At 45.1% G+C, this 24843-nt stretch overlaps 2 protein-coding genes across 5 annotated transcripts in view; one reads left to right on the forward strand and one right to left on the reverse strand.

Moving 5' to 3' along the window:
• Positions 1–12817, reverse strand: part of PBX3 (PBX homeobox 3) — a 103974-nt gene extending 91157 nt beyond the window's left edge. For 2 of the 3 annotated variants that reach the window (XM_068414065.1, XM_068414067.1), the window contains exons 1-2: positions 11648–12817; positions 10627–10700 (exon numbers count right to left, since the gene is read on the reverse strand). In XM_068414065.1, the coding sequence (XP_068270166.1) occupies positions 10627–10700; positions 11648–11844 (271 nt within the window). In that variant the 5' untranslated portion in view covers positions 11845–12817. Of the gene's footprint in view, positions 1–10626; positions 10701–10787; positions 10841–11647 lie in introns of those variants that run through there. The other variant, XM_068414066.1, reaches the window with a different exon arrangement.
• Positions 12818–15493: 2676 nt separating this feature from the next.
• MAPKAP1 (MAPK associated protein 1) overlaps positions 15494–24843 on the forward strand; it is a 98142-nt gene continuing 88792 nt past the window's right edge. For both annotated transcript variants that reach the window (XM_068414112.1, XM_068414113.1), the window contains exon 1: positions 15494–15569. The gene's annotated coding sequence lies outside the window, so the exon portion shown is untranslated. The remainder of the gene's footprint in view (positions 15570–24843) is intronic.

The raw sequence follows: 24843 nt of genomic DNA on the forward strand, positions 1-24843 counted from the left end.
TCACAGCTCATTAGGTGTTACCAAACTACATAAGAACTCCAGGCTGGAGCCCCACAAAACGCAGTCACGTGGTCCAGCACCAGTGACATCACGTTGTTACGCACCACAGCGATGCTGCTTGCTCCTCTCCAAAATATTAGAGATTTAAAAGTTACATAACAATCAGGGTGATTAAACAGCAGCTGTTATGATAATCAGTCCGTAAAAGGAAATTGATTTGTTTAGTGCTAGCAAGTACAATATTATTAGACTCTCAGTATACTGAAAGGAAGAAATATTTCCTTTATTGAACACAAAATGCCATAAATTTAGGTAAACCGAAATTAGTTCATGTAATACACTGACATCCAAGAATTTATGTATATGGAGTCTATCATTTAATTTTCAGACATTCAATTTCTATACTTGGTCACAGTCAAAAGGTCAAGAACCAACAAGTCAATAAGTTCCCAAGCTCCATATCGATATCACGTCACTGCCCTAACAAGTGGAGAGGAAGTAAGAAATAATTCACAAAAAAAATCCCCAGCTGCGTACGGAAGGCAAAATCTCCCCCGCCGTCCCGCAGCAGCGCCGGCGCCCATGGAGCCGCAGCAGCGCCGAGACCTCGGCAGCCCCGCGGCCCCGGAGCCGGTGGCACCGGCAGGGCTGCAGTGACCCGCACCCAGGCGCCCGCTCTGCCATCCGCGGGCTTTCTTTCCCCTCTTCCCTCTTCACCCAGTGCAACAAAGGAAAGAAATATGAGGTAGAAAGACTGATAGTTCCCTCTCTATTTGAATAACAAGTGAAATCCTAAAAATACCTCCACTGCACGTTATTACCAAGTGTATCACCGGGTTTTATAGTGACAGGACTGTGCTATAATTTCTGAGAAAACCTCGGCATAAAGCTCCATAAACCCAACCACTCCTGTAATGTATCACCTTATCTAGTGCACAATCATTTCCACAACTTTTCATGTTAGTATAATTTGTTCAAAAATGGTAATAAATACATCCTTGAAGTCAAATAAGAATCATTGCACAATCTACTGTAACTTGTTCTTACTAGTGACAGTTAATCATGCAACCGGCATCTCACATGAAAGAAAATAAGCAAACGTTTGGGTGTTCTGTAATTACAAACCTCACTAAAAACACACTTCTTTAATCAACAAATATATGAAAGCGTGCTTTAAACACCCTTTCAAGTGTGCCATCCTCCCTGTGAACAGCTACCACTAAAGAAAAGCAGTGATCCCCATCTATGGTGAGCAAACAGTCTCTTTCTGTACTAAGCAAACTAACTACCCAGTCAGAAAACCCCGATACCCTTTTGCCAGAGGTCTAACCATGAATTAAGAAAACAAACATTCCTAATTAAAGCCAAGAAAAGTAGAAGTCTAAGGAAAGCCTAATCTCCTCATCTCCAGGAGGTAAGGCTCCACTTAGGCTCACCGTGATTGGAATAGTGGATACTGTAAATAGTGCTAATAGATTACTTCTTACGTAACAATTTTAATTATACCAAATACTTGATAAAATTATTCCTTTTCAACACAGAGCACCAATTTAACACAAACTTCACCAAAAAAAAATCTGATAGATAATATTCCCATTTAAAAGATGGGAAAAGCGAGCTCTTGCATTCACTTCAGCGAGGCGGCGGCAGAGCCCCGGGTTTGCTCCCGCCAAGGTCACCACATCTCCCCTCACTTGAGTGGGAGGAAGGTTCTTCCTCCTCAAGTCAACAGCAGCATCAGGACTCAAACCCAGGAATGCCAGGCTTTCATCTCCAGCACCCTCTGCTCCCCAAACAACGCCGCCAGGGCCTATTGGTACCGAGAAAGTGAAGGGTGGCCACAGAACATTTCCATTATTTAGTTCTTTTGTTCAAGAATTTGAAGCTCAAGATCAGCAGCTGGAGACCAGGGACGCTTGCTTTTGCTTTCTGCAAGAAGAACTGATTTTGCAGCTTCAGGTGCTGTTTTGTTCTTTCCGGTATCAAAATGGTTCACCATGATCAGTAACTAAAGTTTTTGGATTATGAATTCCTCATCGGATTTTTTGGGCCAACCGGTTCAGGAGCTCTTGGGAACTAAGGACAACCAGGGACATCGCGCTTTAAATGAAAACCGCGCTACGGACTCTTTGTTGGTGGAGAGCGGGGAGGGCGGATGGAGAGGGCTCGCAGCTCCCGCGGGCGCCGAGGGCAGGGGGCGGCGGGCAGGGACCCGCAGCGCACGTGCCAGTTGTCCTGCGCTGACGTGAAAGCCCCTGTGGCTTCGGGGAAACCGCGGTGGTTTGTGTCTTACGTGGTTCACGTTAAAAATTTCCCAACAGTGATAGACTTCAGCTGCCGGGATCAGGGAGAGCATGTGCATCTAGCATGAACAGCCCCCGCACGCAGCTCTGGGGCATTTTTTTATCCTTTTTCCTTTCTTTTAAATAACTATTGGGGCTCACAACAAGCACTGTCACTCCAGCACTACTCCCCTGATTGACTTTGCGACAACGATCCGCGGAGGAGATGGGCACACAAACAGCAAACATTCTGCAGGCACTCAGGCAAAGAGGACTAGAGAGGCTTGGGTTGGTTTTGTTTTGGTTTTATTTTTTGATCAATTTTTGTTCAATTTCCAGAATTACTTCTCTGATTTTTTTTTAAATGGTATTATAAAAAGAAAACTAACCACAAAACTGTAGTAAAGCAATTCTGAGGCTGAATAAAAACCACACATACACCAAAAAAAAAACCCACCAGAAAAATTTGAACTAAATCAGAAACCCTTGTCTTTTGAGTCATCCTGGAGCGTCCTCATACTGCAGAGGTCTCAGCGCAGTGATCTTACGTACCATATATGTTCTAATAAATAGGTTCAACGAGTTGAGCTAAGGGCAGAGTTTAACTATTAACTCCAAATTTCCTCGCTCTTATGGCTGTAAGTCAATCCCTTAATGTTACTTTCACACAGTTTCTGGCAGTTGAATAAAATCTATGGTCAATATTACAACCCTTCCTTCCTAAATGAAGGAAAATATATGTGTGATTTACATACGAAATGATGGGAACGGCTGTGAGTGAGTGGGGGTGATAAATGTCCAAGGCCCCACCGGCCAGGAATCCAAGCCGGCCATCTGACTTCAGCTGGTCGGGCCCTCGTTATCCCAATCCCAAAACCAGCAGAACTGGCAAAAATGCCTCCACGCAGACAGAGCTGTGAGCACAGGAGCGGTTAGCAGGCAGAGGGGTTACAATACAGAGCTGTAAGATATATCTAAAATAATACCACAAAAATCAGATGACACAAAGAATTCTGATACTTTCCTTTTGTTAAGATACAGTAACTGAGAATACAATGAAATTCTTCATGTTCAGTATCTCCCATTAGATCAATTAATATTCAGAGAAAGGCTTTAACATGAAGTTTAAATAATCATAGAAGGAGAAAAAGAACCACCAATGTTCTAGAAGCTTCTCTAGACCTTTCAATCAATTTTATTTATATGCAAAACCAAGAGAAACTCAGAAAAAACAAAGCTCCTCCTGATGCTAAAGCTCTCAATTTACTGACAGGCAAATGGCTTCATGCTGCCACTTAATCTCATTTCTTGCATAATGCCCTCTAATTAGCATATCAAAGTGAATTAATACTTCTAGGGCATTAGCAATGGGAAAATCTGCTCCAGGCTTCACAATAGCAGTTAAGCAAGAGCCAAGAAATCCTCAAAAACACCACAAACCACTTTGCATTGCAAAACTGTTCAATTTATTTATCCTCTCTCTCTAAACACTTTTACCGCACACTGTTTTACTACTGTTCACCAAACAAAATGATAATTGCCAAAGTTACCAGCATCTGTAATGCCTGTTTAGAATCTTAATTTAGATTGTATACTTGAAGATCTCTAGATGCTTTCCTTGACCCTGTCATACACAACAGGACATACTGAAAAAACGTCGCTCTTTTAAAAAATGCAATCAGGATAATATTATTAAATTCCATTTTCCACTTACAATAAATAATTAAAAATTAAATAATATATGAAAAAGCCACCTGCTGGACAATGAGGAATGAGAGATTTGCTTTAAATGTTGATGCATGATTTAAGTAGAGCAAAAGGTTTTGACCTGTAAACACATGATACAAAACCACCCCCCTTTCCGAGTGATTGATTTGTAGGAGGCATGATATTCAGTGATTCATACAGTGTTACAAGTTCATATGACTGTGCAACATGCATTGAACGCATCATTAACAAAAGAATTTAAAGTTAAATACCTAAAATAGCATAAAATCAAAGTAAGCGCAGAATGATTTTTACTATATGCTTTCATGCAAAGCATGCTATTTTTATCCAGTTCCTGAAGCACTAAGCACACCACAGCCCTTACAACTGGACATCAGACCATTTCTTCTTCAAAAAATATTTTCAGAATCTACTTGCAATCACAGGTCACTTTGGAAAATGTAATAAACGAGGACTAAAAAACCTGAAACTTCATCATCTTAATGCTCCCCATCAATATTTAAAAACAGAAAAAGAACACTGAGGGGAAAAACCCCCACCAAACCAACGCCAACACTGGTACACCCACCCTAAACCCAAGAAGGGGGCTGGAGCACTAACAGGAGGCTAATAACAAAGAGGAGAAGAAAATGCCGGGGCCAGCGGGGTTTTCTACATTTCTGTTTGCAACATGAAGGCGAAAAAAAAGTATGGGAATAACAAAATAAATTGTGATGGATATTTATCTAGTACTTTGAGCCTTCCTGAAGAACGTGTATTACTGAAAAATATATAGAGTTCAAGCACCAGCCTTCATTTCCTTTCATATTTAATTCCCTGTTTACTTCCACTGTACAGACAGCATTATGGAGGAGCTCTAATGTCCAGCTGAGAAGCACAATTCATCTGCTCGGCTGATGAACTACCCCAACTTTATAAAAGCATGAACTATAAGAGCTGACAGAAACTTTAATAATTTATATTAAATATTGATGTGAACTATTTACTCCATTCATACTTAAAGACATGAATTGCCTACCAGAGAAAAGCAAATGTGACAAAAGGTCAACATGATGGTGAAAAAAGGCAGGCTGTGTCAGGCATGTGTTATCTGAACCATGCTGATCACCTTGATAAGCGAATAGCATTAAACATGACTGCTGAGAAAACAAACAAAGCATTCTTCTCAGGGTGTCAATTCCCGGCATACAAACAGCTACATCTAATTCTGCCAACGATACCAGGACGGGGAAACTCCGCTCGGGGCTCGCTCATTGGGACTCCCGAGTACATACGTTCAGTATTCATTCCTGCTATTCATAAAAATATTCATCGAACCATCATACGCACGACGCGCGAGGAATTGAAAAACAGTCTAAAAATTGAGGACAGATAAACACCGGACTCTCTCGCGCTCTACTCTGTAATTATTAATATAGCCTTCACATGTATTTAAACACTGCGCTACATTTGTAACAATTTAGTATGTCTAATTCTGCTTATATTTGTCTATGGTAGACTGCAAATATCATTATATTAATGTTTCACACAAATCAATATTTAAATTGAAAAAAGACAGCATAATACCCATATCGTACAACTTTTTCATTGAAAGCTGTTGGAATAGAGCTTGATAAATGTGTTAAATCCTGTAAAAAAAAAAAAAAAGGGCCTCTTTTGCATCCACATGCTATTATAATAATTTATCTCTGAAGGCAAAAATTCCTTAACTTACAACAAGCATCCTAAAATACACCACACAGTAACTCATATAATTTAGTATTTTCAGATAAGCAAGCAAATCTGTCAAATTCAAAAACAAAATGAAGGACTTGAAAAATAGCTATAAAATAAAATAAATCCCTGCTCCTACTTAAATTAGTATTGACAGGTAGGTCCAAATCTATCCTCCACGGACGGGGAGAAAAAAAAAAAAAAAAGATGTGGAAAAACTGATCCTGGTAATCAAGGTGAAGATTGTTATTTAAATACAGCAAGGAGCACTAACAATGGTAAGGTCTAAAGGTACGGTGCACTTACAGGTTCTTTAAGACAAAGTATCGTGAATTTCTCTAGTGAAAATAACCACCAAAGCCGCCTGTTTTCTTAACCAGAGAAGTACCCTGTCAGAAATCCACCACAGAGAGAGAATTTTGATAATGAATGTGTTTGAAACAGATGACCAAATGACAATCAAGATACTTTATTCAATTTATTTTTTCCTAGTAGGACATTTATGAAGAAAAGCGATGTCATTGCCATAAGGACAGTGAAAATGACCTAACATTCTACTGCACGTCAACGTTTGTAATACATTTGCTGACAATTAAAAAAAAAATACCATTCAAAAGTATAACCAATGTCTCAGTGAAAAATCTTGGGATACTGAAGCATGAGAAAGGAAACAAAAGCTAACCAATTTAAACTGAAGATGTATGCACATAAATACACAATGTTCACTTCTATATGTAGTCAGGGTAAATCAAAAATATGTATTTAGCAGCTTGAAAAAACCACCAGGACTGCACATAAATATTTTAAATAGCTGAACTGAATAACAATAACATCACAGCTGATCTTTAGAAAACAGCTAACATACACACACACACACAGACACATATATATATGTATCCTATCATCAGTGCCACTTCATTGTTCCATTTGAATTCTTTAATGCTCAGACAGGATTGCTAGGATTGCGTTTTATTACATATTATTGCAAGTTGTTGGCACTAAATGATAGTTTACAAGCACTGAAAAGTTGAAATTTGTGTAATGCAAGGGAAGAGTCCTGTGATTTGATTTTTAAATAACCACAGTGAAGACGGGGGTTAACATTTACAAATTCTGCAAGCAGACAAGGCAAAACCCAAGTCCTCCTCAGCCGAGCTACCGAACAGGCGATGCACAGATCTCGCAGCATATTGACAAGGGGCGTTCCTAAATGAGTTGGGCCATTTTCATCAATAAGGAGCTCTGCAGTAAGTAAGGGCACGATACAGCCCTTTAATCATCGGAATGGCATCATATGGCTATTTACAGTTGTAGCAATAAAAATAAAGGTTTTAGCTTACATTGGGAACAGCAAGAAATTAACCCCGTGGCTAACGTCACTCTCTGTCTGGTTTTCATACCTATTTATTTTTCATTCCTTAAAACAAAATTCTGCACGAGGGGAGACCGTTCTTTAATGAACATTTTCCTCCTCTCTCTTTAGACATAAAAAATAGTTCAACCAGCCCAACCAGCCAAGCAGGCCTTTCTCTTCCCCTGCGGACACCTCCTGCAGTCGAGAAGTTCATTAAGTTTTATGATCTTCCCAAGTCAGTCTTGCTTATAAGCCTCACAAAGGCCACAAATCTGGCAAACCATCATGTATGCCATTAGGCTTTACTAGTAAATGAATGCTATTTAGGGTTTGTGGTGACAGTAAATTAGGGTTTGGTTGGCAGCTATCATTGTTTCTGCTGGGCTCACAGAAATAAATAAATAAATGTCTACGTGCATGCATATACGCACACGCATTCAGACATTTTTATAAATGTGTGTTCCTACCTATACAAATGATTCTTAAAGACAAAAAACCAAATCATCTATCAACACAATCCAGGACCTAATAATATGTCATTCCGTTGGGAAATAATTGCGATTCCCTAACCATTTTAAGACTGTAAGAATTAATATATTTTCATTTCTATCTCCATGAGAATAACCAGTACTTCAGGTATAGCAACGTCCTAATGCAGGCTTAATCAAATTACAAATCTGAAGGATTTTTAGTCAGTAAAAAAGAGCTGTTTAAAAAAAACTAAGGCGCAAATCAGTTTCTGATTCCCACTGGTAGGCGCGTAAGGAGACAGACTGTTACGCAGGTATGCAACAGATGTGAGCACGCATTAAGGACGCAACTTTAACACTTCCAAGAGACACCTCAGAGAACGGGTAAAATACAACGAAACAGAGTCAATAGACTCTCACTTGCTTATCTTCATATTTTATTAGAAGGGCTCCAGTAGAACTTTGGATATCATTTTTCTTTGAACTAATTAAAGAAATAAGTGGCAGTTTCTTTATGAAAACCATGCTACCTTGTGGTTGCCTCTAAGAATGCACATATCTATTAATATCTGTAAAGCTCTGAAATTTATTATGCAGCACTTCTGAAAATGTTAAAATGTTAAAAAAGAAATGTCAGGCTAAATTCAGTAAGCTCAGTGATTTGCTTTGTACATGGTAAATACCTCACAGGAAAAAAAAAATAAATCTTCAGCTCCTAACCCCAAGTCAGACAGAGAGAGAGGCTTTTAAAATGCGATGCATTCATTAACCCTTGTGGGAAAGGAACAGAGTTGCTCTACCTAAACTGAGGATTCCTCTACATGTTCTCTAAGACCAGTCTCGCGAAATCCTGGCTGACTGTACTGAAAACTACTAAAATATAAAAAAATACATAATTCAATATAAAAATGACTTAAATATTGCATTAGTTATTTCAGAACAGACATGACTGCAATTACACTTTATGTATAGGCTACAGTCTCCCTCCTCACCTCTCCTCCTCCTCATAAAGCCATCACGGCAATTCCCGCTGCCAACACCGAGGTAAACTTTGGTTCTGATTAAAAAGAATTAAACACCGGCGCATGACCCAGTTGCAGGCGTATTTAAGTACTCGGACCACAAGACAATGCGGAGTACCAGGGGGAGGGGGGGACACCTCTGCTTTAATTGCATCTCAGACCGTTCACCCTTCCAGTTCAGAACTGTTTGAGCCGTTTCCTATGAAAACAGCTTACAGAAAATATGCCAGGATTTACTTTCACGTTTTCTTTGCTTCAGCACGCTAACTAAAGCCTACACAGACATTCCGTCTCAACTGGGAGGCCCTGACTGAAGGTCCCCCTCCGGGAACAGTTTTTGGTGGGGGTGTGGATTCACCTCCATCAATCACCCGGTGCATTAATCCCGTCCCTCCCGTGCTGCCGGGATGGCAGGATCTTGCCTTTGGGCAGACGGACGCCTTCACTCTTTGTTGGTTCTCAGCGATTTCACAAAAGAGATAACTTGCAAACTTGGCTCGACTGTTTGCAGCGCAAAGGCAGGATCCCACCTTACGAGTTATCACTGAAACACCCCAAAACATTTCAGACCAAAGTCTCCTGTCAGGTTCCCTCTCGCCTCAGAGACGGCGGTGGCCTCACCAAACACCCTCCGCCAGTAATCCCGCTGCTGAAAGGACTTGGGTTTTTCTTCGCGGCTCACCTCTGACATGTGGTTGACTATACTTTCCTTTCAAAACAGTGAGGCTAAGCCCTCTGCAAATAAAGTGATCGCAGGACCTACGCCTGCCTTCTTAATTGAAATCTGCCTGCTGCAAAATGTCTGAACATCGAGGGCAGGTTGCTCGGCTGGCTCCGGAGCAGGACAGGCAAAAAGTTTAGGGAAAGGCAGGAAACAAACGCAAGCCAAAGAGGGACAGAAAGGGGTTACGGGCTGATCGAGGCAAAAGGCAGGCAGGTGGGGAGGGAGGGCAGAAGGGGGATCATTCCCCTTATCCCGGGTAATATAATGCAATATAAAGCAGAATCAATCTTAATATTCACAACGCAGTCAATACCCTAGTGCTTAGCTGTCAGCAGAAACTGAAGTGGATCCCCCGTAGCAAAGAAACCCTTGGACATAGAGCACCATAATTTACAGAGATCTGTGCGCTTTTACGCTTCTCAGCTGAGATTTGCAATGATTTCACGTTGCTTGTTTGTCTATAGTATTTTATTTTTTCACTGTGCAATTAAGGGGAATGTGATAGAGTGTCAAATGTAGCTAAAAAGCCAGCCAATGCATATATTTCTTTTTAAAGCCAGATCATAATATTCTTATTCTCGTAATACAGAGTAGAATACTTTGCAAATTTTCTTCTTTAAAAAAATTTGTAAATTCAGTGATGTGAAAAAAAAGCAAAAAAAAACCCTAAAATGCCTCTAAAAAACCCGCAAAGTTTATTAGTGTCGTATTAGTGTAGAAAAAAATATTTTTTTGTCCTTTTGCGATGAAAATTTTTGGTATTTCAAACATCCTCGCCCAAGAGCAACTCAAGCTTCTCCACACACTACACAAATCTGGGGTCAAAGCATCCATCACTTGGCATTCCTCAGGGTCTCTGGGGAAGTCTCCTTCCCCCCCTCTGCAGGGGTTCAGCTTTGCTCTCCCCAAACCTGGGCAGCGCACACACCCTCACAAAGTTTTATCGTCCCCGCTGCCTGCTACGCATCCCGGGGGGGAAAAAAAAAAAAAAGAAAAAAATTATGTGAGGTAACACAGATCTGAGAAGTGTCCTGACGGTAAAAAAAAAAGGCAGCCCGGGTGCTAACGGGGCACCTCCGGAGCTGTGAGGAGAGCGGCGGGGGATTCTCCACCGCGCCATTTCACAGCGAACCAGCCTGACTGGGCTACCGGGACGGGGCCGGCCGGTTCCCTCAGCTCGGTCCGGGTTTGCACCGGGCAGCGCGACCGGCGTCCCCCGCCACGGCGGCGTGAGGGGCGGCCAGAGGGGCCGTCCCCGTTCCCGCCGGCGGGCAGCGGCGCGCGGAGGGAAGGGAGGGCTCAAGATGGCTGCGGCGGCGCGGGCGGCCCTTACCTGTTTTTTCCTTGATCTCGCAGAGGACGCTGAACAAGGCGGGTTTCATCCTGTGGCAGTTCAGTGCGTGTTTCCTGAAAGGAGAACAAGAATAACAAGAGGTTAACGTGGTGTTTTCAGCAACATGGCGTCCTCCCCCCCCCTCCCCCGAGAAGGATCACCCGGCTTGTCGTCTTCGTCCCCCCTCACTCCCTGCCCGCTAGCCCCGCGGCCCGGCGCCGGGAGCCACCGTTCGGTGGCTCCCGGCGCCGGGCCGCGGGGCTAGCGGACGGAGGAACCGGAGGGGGGCCGCGGAACCGGCTGCCGAGTCTCTTTCCCTCTGACTTTTACACCGAATTACATTTGTGCAAATACCGCCCGACCGAGGGGTATAAATCAACACCCCCCCACCCACCTTGTCCCCGGTACGATCCGCTGCGATATTATAACTGATTTATTAAGGAGATTGGAGGGGGGGGGCTTTGTTTTTTGTATTTACTGTGATTTCAAACAGCCGGGGGCTTGGTTTGTTTGGGGTTTTCTCTCTCCTCTCCCCCCCCCCCAATATCTTGTCAGGTTTGTAATTCATCTGCCGCCACTTCGGGGGCAGAGGGGGGGCAAGAAAAGAAAGAAAAAGGAGGGGGGAAAAAAGTTGCACTCCTAAGGAGAGCGCAGAGCTGCCCGACGGACGGACGGACGGACAGAGCGGCTCTGAGGCCGGTGTCCGGCGGACAGTGCCCAGCGGGAACGGCCAGGGCTCAGCCACAGCCTCCCGCGCACCGGAGCGACGGCTCAAGCATCGCATGCTTCTATATTTATTATCTATTTTGTTAAAATCATTAAATAGCAACTTTGGCTCTGCCTTGGCTGCTTGCAATTTCTCCTACGGCACCAAGAAGTTGCTCTAATTGTGAGACTCCGGCTCTCCGCAGAGGAGCAGGAAGGAGAGAAACAAAAACCACACACACACATTAAAAAAAAAAAAGAAAAAAAAGAAAAAAAAAGAAAAAAAAAAGACAAGGTTTAATTAGACGAAACCAACTTTGCTTGTGCCTCATCCAGGCTTTGGTCAGTGATGGTCATGATCTGATGGAGGATGTCGCCGATGTCCTGCTTCCTGCCGTCGCCGTCTGCCCCTTCGTGTCCGTGGGGAGGAGGCAGGGCCATGCCCCCCTGCACCGAGTGCCCGGCCAGGTTGACGCCGGCCAGAGTCTGCAGCATCCGGGACTGATCGTCCATGCCGCCGGCCGCGGCCCGGGCGGAGCGCCGGGCGTCGGGGGAGAGCGGGCGCCGGGCGGGCTCCGCTCCCGGAGTCAGCCGCAGTTCCTGACTCCTTATTGCGCTCTTGCACACACACACCAAAAAGAAAGGGGGGAAAAAAAAAAAAGAAGCCAAACAAAACAACGACAACAACAACAACAAAAAAAATCGGTATTTGTGTTTTGACCGGATCTCAGCTGTTTACTCCACTCTCTTCTCCTTCCCAGAGCAGTAAATCACTCTCTTCTTTAGTTACAATCTTCTTTCATCATCATCATCTTTGTGGCTTGGATAAATGAGTTGATAAGGTTTCTTTGCAGTTTTCCTGGTACAATCTTCCTCCAAACCTTTTTTTTTTTTTTTCCTTTTTTATTTTTATTGTTGCTTTTTATGTCTTTCCCCACTTGTCCAAAAATCTTCTTTGCAAAAAGGCAAAATTAAAAAAAAAAAAAAAATACAAAATCAAAAAGCTCGCTTTCAAATCCTTCAGAAGTTAGGAGGGTGGCAAACAGCAAAAACCACAACAAACCAGGCGAACACCCCCACCCCCAAACTGCAACATAAAAAAGCCAAGAAAACACAGAGGGGAGAAAAAAAAAAAAAAAATTAATCGCCCTCCCCCCCCAACAATAACAAACGATCCCAAGTCTGTGCAACGGGGGGGAACCAGCAGCAATCAAAAGTTTGAACTTGTGCAAAGAAAAGAGCGGAAATAACGGGGGGAAGAACTGTAAAAAAATTAATTACACACTCTCTGCAAAGCAACGTGCAAAAATATCGGCCCGCTGGAATTTATGAGCCCCGCCGCCCGGCGCCCGCGTGTGTTTTATGTTGTTTGATGGCCGCTCCGGTGAGGGATTGACAGCCTGCCAACGCCACTCACTCACCGCGGACGTGTCACCCTGTGAAGGAGGAGAGCGGCCGCGCGCGAGAGGGACGCGGAGCCCGCCGCGCCCCGCCCCGCGCCCCGCCCCGGCCCTCCCGCGGGACGCCGCGCCGCCCCGCCCCGCGCCCCGCCCCGGCCCTCCCCGCCGGGCGGGGCCGCCGCCGCCACCCCGCCCGAGGCCGCCCGCCTCACGGGTCCGGCTCCGCGGGGTCGCCCTCCCGCCGGGCCGAGCGGCGGCGGCGCTCACCGGGGTGCTGGCGGGGGGGGGCGGCCTCTGCCGGGAGCGGCGGGCGCGGCGGCCAACCGCAGCGCGCGGGGGCGGGCGCTGGCGGCGGCGCTGGCCACTCAGCGTGCGCGGGGCGGTGCCGCGCCCGCCCGCCCCCCCGCAGGCCCCGCCCCCCGGCTAAGAAACTTCTGATTGGGCTGTTCGAACAGTCACGTGGTGGGGGCGACCGCCGCTCCGGCCCCGCCCCTTCCGTTGCTATGGTAACCCCGGGGCTGAGGCCTCGCGTTTCTCCCGGCGCCGCTCGGCTCGGCCGGGCCGGGAGACGAGGGCCGCCCCCACCGCCGGCTTCGGCCCAGGAGCGGCCCCCGGGTCCGGCCCACCGCGCCTGCGAGCCCGGGTGTTGGCGGGAGGCTGGCCTCGCCCCGGAGCCGGGAGCTTGGGCCGTGTAGTGAAGACGGGGTGCGGGATGGAGAGGCCCCAGGCCCGCGCGGGGGTGGTCTGGCCGTGCCCTGGGCCGCTTCCTCGCGGACAAGGCCTGTGAGGAGGCAAGAGCCTTCAGAGAGGGTCTTCTGGCTCAGCGAGCTGTGCTTTAACGGGTGCCGCTTTGGAAGCCAGATTTTTATTTCAACTCCCTTTTTGCACATGTGCACAGACTGCCAAAAACGTGAAGAGAAAAAAAATATATATCAGGAATAATTAAACTGTCATGCTATAAAGGGGTTACCTTTAGATGATTGCCACACCCCACCCCCAAATTGATCCTATGTAGAACACCTGCCCCCTGCAAACACATAGGGGGAGTTACGTGAATTCTGATCAATTTTCTTCACGTTTTGAGTAGTGTGAAACAAAACTACTGCTACAGAGACCTCCCAAGGAAGGGAAAACCACCTGTAGCATGGTGATAGAGCCACAGTAGCAATTAAAATGATACTTAATTTGTTGTACGTACTTCATCTGTGACGGACAGTTTCAGTTGACAGAAGCCATGTCCAAACTGAAATCTCATCCTCGTCTCGCTGGCGTTTCCTGGATGTGCGGCTGACACCTCCGGCTCAGCGTGGCTAAAACAGAGCTCTTAATCTTCCTCCTTGGCCTCTGCTTGCCGCTCCTCTCAATCACGGCTGACATCACCATCATCGTACCCTCACTCAGGACCGTAACTTGGATGTCACCTGTCTGATTTGAAGCCCTTAACCGCGTCTCACAGGGGTTACGTTCAACTGTTGTGGAATCCTGCTGGTTAACATAACTGTGCTTTTACTGTCCCTCCAAGCAATTAGCATGTTCATTCAAATTCTAATTATCTTCCTTCTCGATTACTGTACCATTTTCTGGTCTGAGCAACTGTGTTCTTAGCGTCATCCAGCTTTATTAAGAATGCTACCACAAAGATCTTTTTTATTACTACTGTTTTGGATATTTCACCGGTCAGTTTGCATTTGTCCACTGAGGGCAAAGCTTCACAGAAGAGACGAGCAGTTCCAAAGGCCACCTGGCACTGACACAAACGGGACGGTGCGTCCCTGCGCCAGCTCTGGTATGCGTCTCGCCCCATGATGATCCGATTCTCACCAAACCAGCAGAAAGCTGCTCTTTGGGTTATTTTTTCTATTGGTTTATCAGGCCGAGTCAAGTAATTCCAGCGCGAGGTGACTGCTGGGGAACGGTTCTCTGGGCTTTGCTGTGCCCCATGGCTACGGCCTCGCGCTGCCCGTGACCTGACGTTTGCCAGAGCAGCTCCAGCTCCTTGCCTTCGCTCGGCCACTGACACCAGCCATTATCACCTGCTCTTTACAGCGCCGCAGACATATCTCCACTCAGGTGCCTTTGGTGGCATCTGCGTGATGCTTTTCACTGCCCTCCTGTACCATCCCTTTTACAGCGTGCTTTTTGTTGCTGTGTACAGCTGTTCAGAGACTGCCAGGCCGTGGTTTGCTGAGCAATGAACCAATATTGTCTCATTATTTCCACGGGACACTGTGGAGGCGGAGCGCAGCAGCAGGTCTGGAAAGGGCTGACACAAAGGCGCGGCCAATGGGCCACGAGCAGGAACCGAAAGGAAAGCCGTAACTACCACAGTTCCTTCATTAAAAACTCGGACGTTTCAAGAGATTTTACGGATGTTTCTGTTAAAGTCCGTCACCAACGGCTCGTGTTTAACTGTGCAACTTATAACGGCGTCGCTGCGGAGGCTCCCGGCGGCAAACACCGGCGCTGCCGCCCGTGCCGCAGCCCCGGACCCGCGGCTGGGCAGAGCGCGACATCAGCCGGTCGCGGAGGCACCGAGCGCCCCGCGGGACACGGGGCCGGGCTGCCGGGCTCGGTGCCGCTCCTGAGACCCGCGCACCACCACGGCCCGGCCGGGCCCCACCGCCGCCGCTCCGTTCCCGCCGCGACCCCGCGCGCATGCGCACCGCCGCGCCGGCGCCGCTGACGTCACATCCGGAGGCGGTATTTCCGGGTCGCGGCGCGGCCCAGCGCTCCCCGTTCCGCGGAGTCCTCCGGCCCCGGAAGCGGCTGCCCCGGCCCGCCGGCGGGGAGGCGGCGGCGCCCGGCCCGGCCCCGCGGAGCGCCACGGCGGCGAAGCCCGTAAGTGCGGAGGCGTGCGGGGTCCTCGTCCCAGCGCCGCGGCCGGGTGTCGCAGATGGGCTGGCCCGGGGCCCGGCTGCGGGGTGCCTGCCCGGTACCGGCCGGCAGCGGGCCCGGCGGCTCTCAGGGGCGTCCCGCTGGCTGACCGAGGCAGCGACGCTCCCTGCTGTTATCTGCCCTTTGTTTCTTCAAATGAAAGTCTGTGGTAGATCCGCGGGATGAAGTAACGTGTCATAGCGAGGCGTGAGCCTTTACGGTACGGGGGAGGTGTTCCCCAGAACAAAAGGGCCCGAGGCTTCCCCGGGTGTCGGCGGGCGGGCCTGCCTGCGCCGGGCGGCTGCCTCTCCCGGGCAGGAGTAACGGCCCTCTGCGGAGCCGGGCGCAGTCTGAGGCGCTGCTGTGGGGGTAAACGGAACAGGTCATTGAGCACCTGACAGTAGAGACTGAAGGGAGAAATAGGGAAGTGGAACGTGTGGCTAAAAACTCGGAGATGGGCGTGCGGTAAAGCAGGCAGAGAGGCACGGGAGTTCCAGGGGCTGCGCTGGAAACGCTCCACGCCTGGTGTGTGTTGGAGGCCCGCAGTGTGCCCGGGGGGCTCTCCTGGCCTGGTGCTGGCACGTCATCCGAATTACTGATTGTGCACTTCATAACTTTGTCTCTTGACCGCCTGCAGGTTATTGCCGTGACTGCTTGGGCGTTGGCAAGATGAGCGCTTTTAGTGTGATCACGATTGAATGTGTAGCTGGATTATGTTCTCATTTTTTCACGTGCGTGGCGAGTGGTAATCGGAACTAGTATTCGCACTACAGGAATATCGATGAGGGAGGGAGAAGCCGTTTCTAGGAGATAAAATGACGGGTTAATTTCAGTGTTAGTGGAAGTTTAGTGTTTGTTGAAACAAGAAATGCTAGAGCCAAGCTTGGATTTTCTGAGTATTTTCTACCTTGTTTGAGGTTTCAGGGGATTATCAGGTAGATGCAAGGTTAGGAATTAAATTATCTCAGTTATTTTTTCAATTCAGAGCAAATCTGTTCCCAGACACTTTTTTAGGTTAGATTAAAAAAAAAATGAGATCATTGTCTACATATAGACTTGTACAGAAATAACTAAGTGGTGAATTAGTACCGATATAGTACACTTCTTTCTCAGTCGTGTCTTCTTTATTACACCCTTTCATCATCTGTTTATTGGTTTAACTGTTTCACCCATTTGCAACAAGTAACAAAGGTGTCTGACAGCTGAGTTCTCATGTGGGTTTCCCTTTTGATCAGCAAAGGGCTCAGCAGGTGAAGCGGTGTGGCAGAACAACCTGTTTGTTATGCGTTCTGTAGCACGAATTTTCCCAACCTTCCTAAGCTGTGAGCGTGAAAAATAGACCCCTGCATTTGGAAGGTCAGTTATATGAACAGACCAGACAGCAAATAAGCAGGATGGAAGTCACACACCCCCGACAGCAGCGCAGCCCTGTGCAGGACCGGCAGATCGCCCACGTGGCAGCTCTCTTTGGCACTCTGCTTTGGAGATGGACGAGTGGCCCTTGCTGAGGAAGGGCAGGGAGAGCTCCTGCTTTCTCCAGTTCTTCCCTTTTAGCTGCTGGAAGGGTCAGGCTGTGAGCTTTGGGGTGTGGGGGTTTGGGAGCAGAAATGTAGCAGTGCTGGCCCTTCCAGAGACAGAACGCTCTTGCAGGGGCATCGGTGCTGCAAACTGTCTGTGTCATTGGTATCGTGGTGGTTCATGGGTGTGACACTGCCTCATGCTTGAGATGTGCCTGGCAGCGAGTTTGCTGTCTTAGGTTTTGCTAGCAGCAGTTCTGTGTTTGTCAGAAGTGACCAAATGAGGACTTTTCTGTCAGACTGCCTCTAACAAATGCGTTTTAATATTAATTGTGTGTGTGTGTTTGCTGAGAAGCTTTATGAAACTGTGATATCTAGCTGTTCATTGTCTGTAAGCTCAGTTTCTTATACAAGACAGCACAAGGGTAATCCCTACCTCGTTTCCTTATTGCTCGAGAAGTATTCTGTCTAAATCAGTTATTCTGAAAGCAAAGCAAAGCTCCCTGAATGCGTTGTGTGTGCTTTTGAAGGAGACAGACCAAACATTTGTCAAGACAAAAATTAAAAGCCAGGGGAAAGGGAGATTCATCTGTTGCTGAAGAAATGTGAATCTGTCCAGTGACATTTGTCGTAGAGTCCCGAAGGGGCTTGGAGTCTTGGGAGTTTTTAAGTAGGTATTATCCTCATGAGCATTTGTGAAGTCAGAAGCAGCTTGCACCCTGTTATAGTATGAAAAAATAAGATTATGATCATCCTTTTTACGCAATAAAAATATTTTCATGCAATCAGAAATAGAATAGCAACAAACTGAAGAAATGTCAAATAGGAAACTATTTGTTTTTGTCTATGCTTCTGTTTAATAAATAAAAGCTACAGGATATATAAAGGAAGAAAATAAACACTGAGCTGTCGTCAGCTCCAATGAGAACAACTGTAGAAGGGAATTAGAGATAGCATTGGTAAACTAAACTAGGAGTATAGAGGAAAGTTGCCAGGAATTATTATTTTTAAATTAAAAAAATAAATCAATATTGAGAACAAGAGAGTTTTAAGAGTTAAATTCTAGTAGTCTACTCTTCTGTATCCCTTTCATTTCCCATTTACCACTGTGTGCATGCATTGCAGTAAGCTTTTTCATGGCTAGATTTACAGTCTACATTTAGATTTACATGTAGATTTAGAATCTACATTTATGAGTATACTCTTATTGTTGATGTATACAAAATGAACTCTTCATATAAAATACTTTTAAGGTTATGTCATGATAATCTGTGGTTACATTTTTTCTAGGACTGAAACATGATACCGTGTTGAAAAGCTATACATGGAATACTGTTACAGGGAGAGATATTTTGTGTTTGAAAACCACTAAAATATTCCAGTTTAGACTAAACTACAAAAATAAGTTATCCAGCAAAGATAAATATCTAGTGGGTGACATCTGATGTTTGTTTTTTCTGATAGTCCTGTTGTAAGACAGGAATTTACAAAAATGATTCTGAATCTGTATCAGATGCTTGGAGGAGTGATGTTATTTTCAGTTGAAAATTTGATGGTACAGTTGCATGGTGGTATGAGAGTTTTGAGAGCAGACTGGTGAGCTGGCTCAGATGAACGCAGGTGGGGCTTCTGGTGCGGTCAGGTAGCTGACAGGGCTTCCAGCTATGAACCCCGCTGCACGTCGGTGTTGAGGACCCGTGAGCAAGTTCGTGGTACTTTGCAGTGCTTCTGTCCTGAAGATCCCATAGTCCAGCTGCAGCAAGTCTCCAGGCTTTGTCCTGGTGCACCCACAGCAAGCTCGTTAATGCTGTGGACCTTCACGTGCTTAAAACACCTTTCAGTCGAGTTTGGCTTCAGCACACCCAGGCAGGCTTTGCGAAGCCGCTGTGTGAGTGAAGGACAGGCAGTGGGTGAATCCTCCCTGCTCGCTCGCTGGTTGGGGCGTGGGCACAGCTAGTGAGTCTTGCTCAGGAAAACCCAACCAATGCGGCATCTCTCAATATTGTACAGGCAAAAAAAGGTAAAATGTTGAAGCTTTCTGTTTTGTTTGTTTTTTTAAGATTGAAGTTTGTATAGGTGTTTGTAAGATTCGTGGGGTTTTTTAGGCTCTTGAATACCACAATGAGAAGAGCCAAAGTAGAAGTTCTAGTCTGATACTTGAGCAGTCCGAGCCTACGCTTTTATCTACCTCTTCACAAGTGGGTATTTTATTTGTTCATCTTAGGAATGTTAAAGCTCAATGAATTGTCTTTAAGTCATTTTAGGCATATGAGTGAAAAATCGTGGTTCTGTGTAAAAGTGCAGTGCCATTGTTGGAAGTGTTCCTTTCCAGCTTTCTGTGCCAGCAAAAGTGCAGTCAGCTTCACCCGCTCACGGACAGCGACTGCTGTTCCCCACTTCTGGAATAAAAATAAAACAGAAATTGTAATGTGTTATTTAAAAGGTACTCTGTGTTTGGTTTGTTATTTTAAAATCAGCAGTTAAGCCTTAAAAATGAACTCAATTACTTATGTTTTTTCTGGGTGGCAAGTTCCCATGAGCACATGCTGTGAAATTAGGTAATAGGGATTCCAGTGTGGTGGGTCATCCCAGTGTGACATTGCAGATGCAGTGTGTGTGTTGGGTAATGCTTGCTAGCCAGTATGAAAAAATAAACATCATCATAGACATTAAAAATTAAGCAAAATGTTTGCACGTATTTAGATTAGGCAAAAACCAGGCAAGATGCCGCTTTTCTAAACTGCTTCTATCCAAACCAGTCAGCACAATACCGGAATGAAAAATGACAACACTTTGTCATCTGTTCAAATTGATATTGCACTCTTTGCAGTGACAGCTGAAAGGGCCCACAGGTGCCATATAAAGAGGTGACCATGTTGTCATATTTCATTTAGGCATCCCTCTGCAAAGCCATAATTACCTAATTAGGTTGTTAATTAGGAGATTAGCATTTCACTATATTGATAGAATGCTCTTTGCAGGCATGAGTCTAGATACGGATTTGTCTGCCCTAATTTATAATCTCTGCATTTTTTATACTTATTTATTTGCTTAAAATCTTGATGCAAGATAGCTCAAGTTAGCTGAGAATCAACTTGTTTACTATTAAATGAAGATTTGACAAGATCAGGAAACAGAGGAGAATATACAGTTTCCATACATACTCCAATATTCTCTCCTTCCCTAAAGCTCAATAATTAAAAAATTAGAGTTGGTATAATTTGCATCCTGATTTGTACGACAACAAAAATACAGCCAAATTCCAAGCAGTTCATAAATAGAGAAACACATAGCTAATGCCAAATTGATTTACAGGTTTGAAAACTAACAAATAATTTGTTGGAAGTTGTGTGTAATGTAGTGTTTTCTCATCGTTAACTTTCAAATTCCAGTTTCACTTGTGAGAGAGCGCCACTTTAAATGATTATTTCCTTTTTAATGATAGGACCCAAAGCATGAGTGACAGCTTCTCTGGATAAGTATTCATTCTTAAATGCACTTGAGCTTTTGTTGAAACATAAACCTGGATGTTCATATATTGCGGCTCGCTTTCCTTTATCCTGCGTGCACAGGAGTCTGTCTGGCGTTCAAGGGTTTTGATTATTTGTCCTGCTGCAAATGTAGATAACCAGGACCGTTTCTTTTGCAATTGCAGACAGAAGTTAACTGTGAAATTATTTCGTATAACCTGAATCATAAATTTTGAAGTATGTTTGCACTGTCTTATTCCAGTTTATATGGCGTGGGGGAGGGAAATAAATTTTTTATTCTAATCTCCACGTTTTTTTCATTCGTTTTTAAGATCCCTTTAAAGAGCTACAGTCAGAGAGGTGTTTAAGTCCAGGGACTATGGAAGCCCTTGAGCGATAAGGTGACCCGTAATGTTATATAATTCTTCCAGCCTGCTGTATTTTGAGATTATTAGTAATTGTTCTAGATCCAGGTTTGTACCTTCCGGAAGTTGCATCTTTCTTTGGAATATTTTACCTCAAATAGGGCTTTAATTGTTTATTACTTCCTTAAGGATGACAGTCAATTTAAACATATTTACTTCTAAAAAAAAAAAAAAAAAGAGCTGCAGCTTTGCAGAATAGGAGAGAGGAAATCTTTTTCTTTCTTCTCACTTTTTACTTCTATAATTTAGAGAGCAAAATAACCTTGCAGGAATTGTCTTGAGAGTTTTGTGGAGAATTTACAGCTGCTTTTAGCTGTTTGAACTGAAGGATTCTTATAATTATTTCATTAAACTTGATAGAATTTCAAAGTTGTAGCTCTTTCCTGTAGCAGAACCTCTTTAGTTGCTTACAGCTTTCTCCGCTTTTTATCATTTATTCTAGCGTATTTAGAGGTCTATGACCAAATTTCCATGTGTGCTTTACGTGATATATTTTGAAGCATGGAAGACACAAATACCAAAATTTTCTGCGTGGAGAATATTTCCTGTACTTTGACCAGCTGCAGCATGTCACGAAAAGGTGACGGCGGCTTGCGATTTTGGAAACACCGTCCTGAAGTGGGAGACGAGCCAGTGGTAGCCAGGTTGTGTTTGGGGGAGCTGTGAGTCTTTAACCTGGTGTCTGTGAACTCTTTACAGGGGCAGGTGCGGTGCAGGGAACTGTGCCTGTTGCCATTGGTTTGACTTTGCCAAGCAAATCCATAGCTCTGCCAGAAAGTGTTTAAGGAACCTGCCAGGTGAGGGGCAGAGTGCGGGGCTGGGGTGCCGTGGAAGGCAGACTCGGGGTCCTGCCCCGCCGCTGCCAGGCGTGGAAGTGAAACACGGCCGGGCTCGGCTGCCGGTGCAGTGAGGAGCCGCCTTGCGCTGGGCGGTAATAGGGAGGGATTTTGTCAAATTCAACTGTGTATATTTAAAACAAACCAGAAAATTCAATGCAAAATAACTGTGTTTTCCCAAAACTAAGGCAACCTGCGCTCAGTGTTTTGCATGCTCAAGGTCAAACGTTTTCCTCTGAAAATAGCGGTAAGAACAGGTTGACACGTGGTTGTGGCCCCACAAGTCGGTGTGGTCCAGCACTGGAGCAGCACGGCAGCGCTTCCAGCTGCGTCTGCTGTTGTCTGCGCTGATGTGTGGTGGGTTGGCAGGACGGATGGGAAGGATGGCAATCACAAGAGGTGTGTACTTAGCTTGTCCTTTCCCCTTATCTCACACTCGCTTTGATATCTCATTGACGCTTGATGTGGGATAACATGCAAATATAAATCAGACTGGGTTTTGGGATACATATGGGTTTTTTTTTCTGAGGAAAGAGGAAGATGAGAAAATCGTTTTATTTAAATAAACGCAGTATATCAGGTAAGCGGGGGGGTCGCAAGAACAGTTAATATGTTGTGATAGAGAAGTTGCCTCCCCAAATGCAGATGTGTTCACCTCTGTGTTTAAGGTATAGCCTGTATAACTACATATCCTCTTTTCAAGACCTTTGTGTCACCTGCTGGGAGCTGAATAATTTGTTAGAACGTTCTGCATTACTTATTGTACGCCGTGTTATGAATGAGGTTGATCTGCATAACAGCCATGCTTCCCTTGCTGTGAAACTCTATAGATGCCATAAATATAGCAGTGGGTTACTGGAAGAGGAATACGTCTGATAAAAATAGTAGACTGAGATCCAGCTGTCTGATTTTACTACAGAGTTCCTGTGAAACCTGGCAAGTCGTTCAGCCTCTTGATGGTGCAATTTTACACCTTTGAGGATGTTCTCTAGCTGCACAAGACTGATGGGGGGCTGTGCTCCCCATGGTCTCGGGGGCACTTCAGTAACACAGTGATGAGACCAAGGAGAAGGTGAGAGAGGGCGTTCGTAGCCAGGGTGTTGATTAGATAATACGCAGAAAGTAAGACAGATGAATAATAAAGATCAAGAAGAAAGTGAAGGGCTGATTCAGCTCTGTCCACCTGTGCGATGAATCACGGAAGGTGTTTGCCATCAGGCAGTATATCATCCTAACGCTAACCCGTATATCATGTCATACATAAATACTGTTAAGGTTGCGTAGGTTTCACATTGCTCTTCTCATTTTTAGTGTTTGCATAGGGTATGCTTGACAGCTGTCTGCAAAGTGCTTTATTTAATAGTAGAATAATATTTATATAGTGCAAGTATTAAAAGAACATTTATTTTTTGTTTATGATTGAAGAATGTATAAGTTGCTGATGCTCAGGAAGTCCCTGAATTCCGTTAAATTCAGCTGCTACATGTGGATGTGCTAATCGTGTGTGGGTGTGAGGAGTGCAGAGGAGGCGGTATGCTGGCAAATCTCAGTACAGCTAGAAATTGATCTCGTACCTGTGATTTTGCTGGAACTGATGACATGGAGGCTTCAGGGTATTCACGTAAGGGTTTGCAAAATTGAACTTTGCTTCTCTGAATTCTTTTACTTCATTGGAGGTCATTGTTCCTCAGACCAGGGCTGTGCCATCTCATCACGCTTTGCCTTTATCAGAAGGAGGGACCAGTTAGAATTGTATATATAGCAACTACTAAAATATGGCATAAAAATCAGAACTGAATTTTGGGGTCTGGACTTTTTTCCTATTTTTTTTTGAGGGGTGTTAACTGTTCACAGAATTTCCAGTTAACATTAATTTATTGAGAAATTAGCTTTGATGTGTCCTTTTGACAATTCTGAAGAGGAGGAAGAAAAAAGGTGTAATAAACTTTAGAGTTTGAAATAGAATTTCTGGCAATTTTTCACTCTTCATGTTTATGGGAAGAGTGTTTGCATATGTGAAATTGTAACGAACCTTGGGTAATTTAGCACATGGGCTGCTAATAGCATGAAGTCGGGGTGCAGAGTATAAAGGTAAAATTCTCGCATCTGCTGTTACATGTTGTTAACTCCCTTAGCAGACATTAAATCATTTCAAGTACAATAATAGTGTGGGAGGTAAATTAACTAACCATTAACAATCTTATAAATACACAATTAACATGCCAACATTTATATGACACATTGATGGGGCAGCAGTAATTTTTGATTGGGAGTTTGCAGACCTTTTAGAAGCCTGAGGCAGTTGCTTATTTAAACAAGTTCGCGCCGCTTGCAGGTAAGCATGGCCTTTTCTAACAGGCGGTGTGTAAATAATTAAGTTTAAAGAATGTTCTCAGTGCACTTTTTAAAATACCCATATGCTGTGTACGTAGTGGTGCCTGTTCTCTAGGCCTCACAGTACTAGTCACACTGTTCGGGCCTAAAGGCCTTTAACACGTAAATTATAGCCAGGCGACGGTTGCCTTATGGTAGGAGATTTGCCTTATGGCCCCTCGCTTTGAGGACAATGAGGAGTCCTTCAGGGAGGGCAGGCCTACTTTCTGTAATGGAAACAGTCAGAAAATAAAAAATAGAGCTTGGAGTCGGAGCGTTTTTGCGGCTGGCGGGGACCTCTGGAGATGGCGCGGCCTCCCCGCGCCGGGCAGGGCCGGCTACAGCGCGTTGCTCAGGGCCTTATCCACTTGGGTTTTGAATATCTCCAAGGATACTGATGGAGCATATTTAGCTAATAGCATAATTTATTAAAATGTATGGTAGGAGTAGTGTATTAATAACAAGCAGCATGTCAGTTTTATTTCTCTACCATTCTTTTATTGAATTCCTTCTTGCTGCTGGGTCTGTTGTTTAATATAATAGTTTTGAATTTGTCTATATTTTTTTAAAGCAGAAAGGATGCAGTCTCTCGGGGAAAAAAAAAAATGGCAATATTT

Source organism: Nyctibius grandis, chromosome 16 (assembly GCF_013368605.1).
Source record: "Nyctibius grandis isolate bNycGra1 chromosome 16, bNycGra1.pri, whole genome shotgun sequence".
NCBI classification, from domain to species: Eukaryota; Metazoa; Chordata; class Aves; order Nyctibiiformes; family Nyctibiidae; genus Nyctibius; species Nyctibius grandis.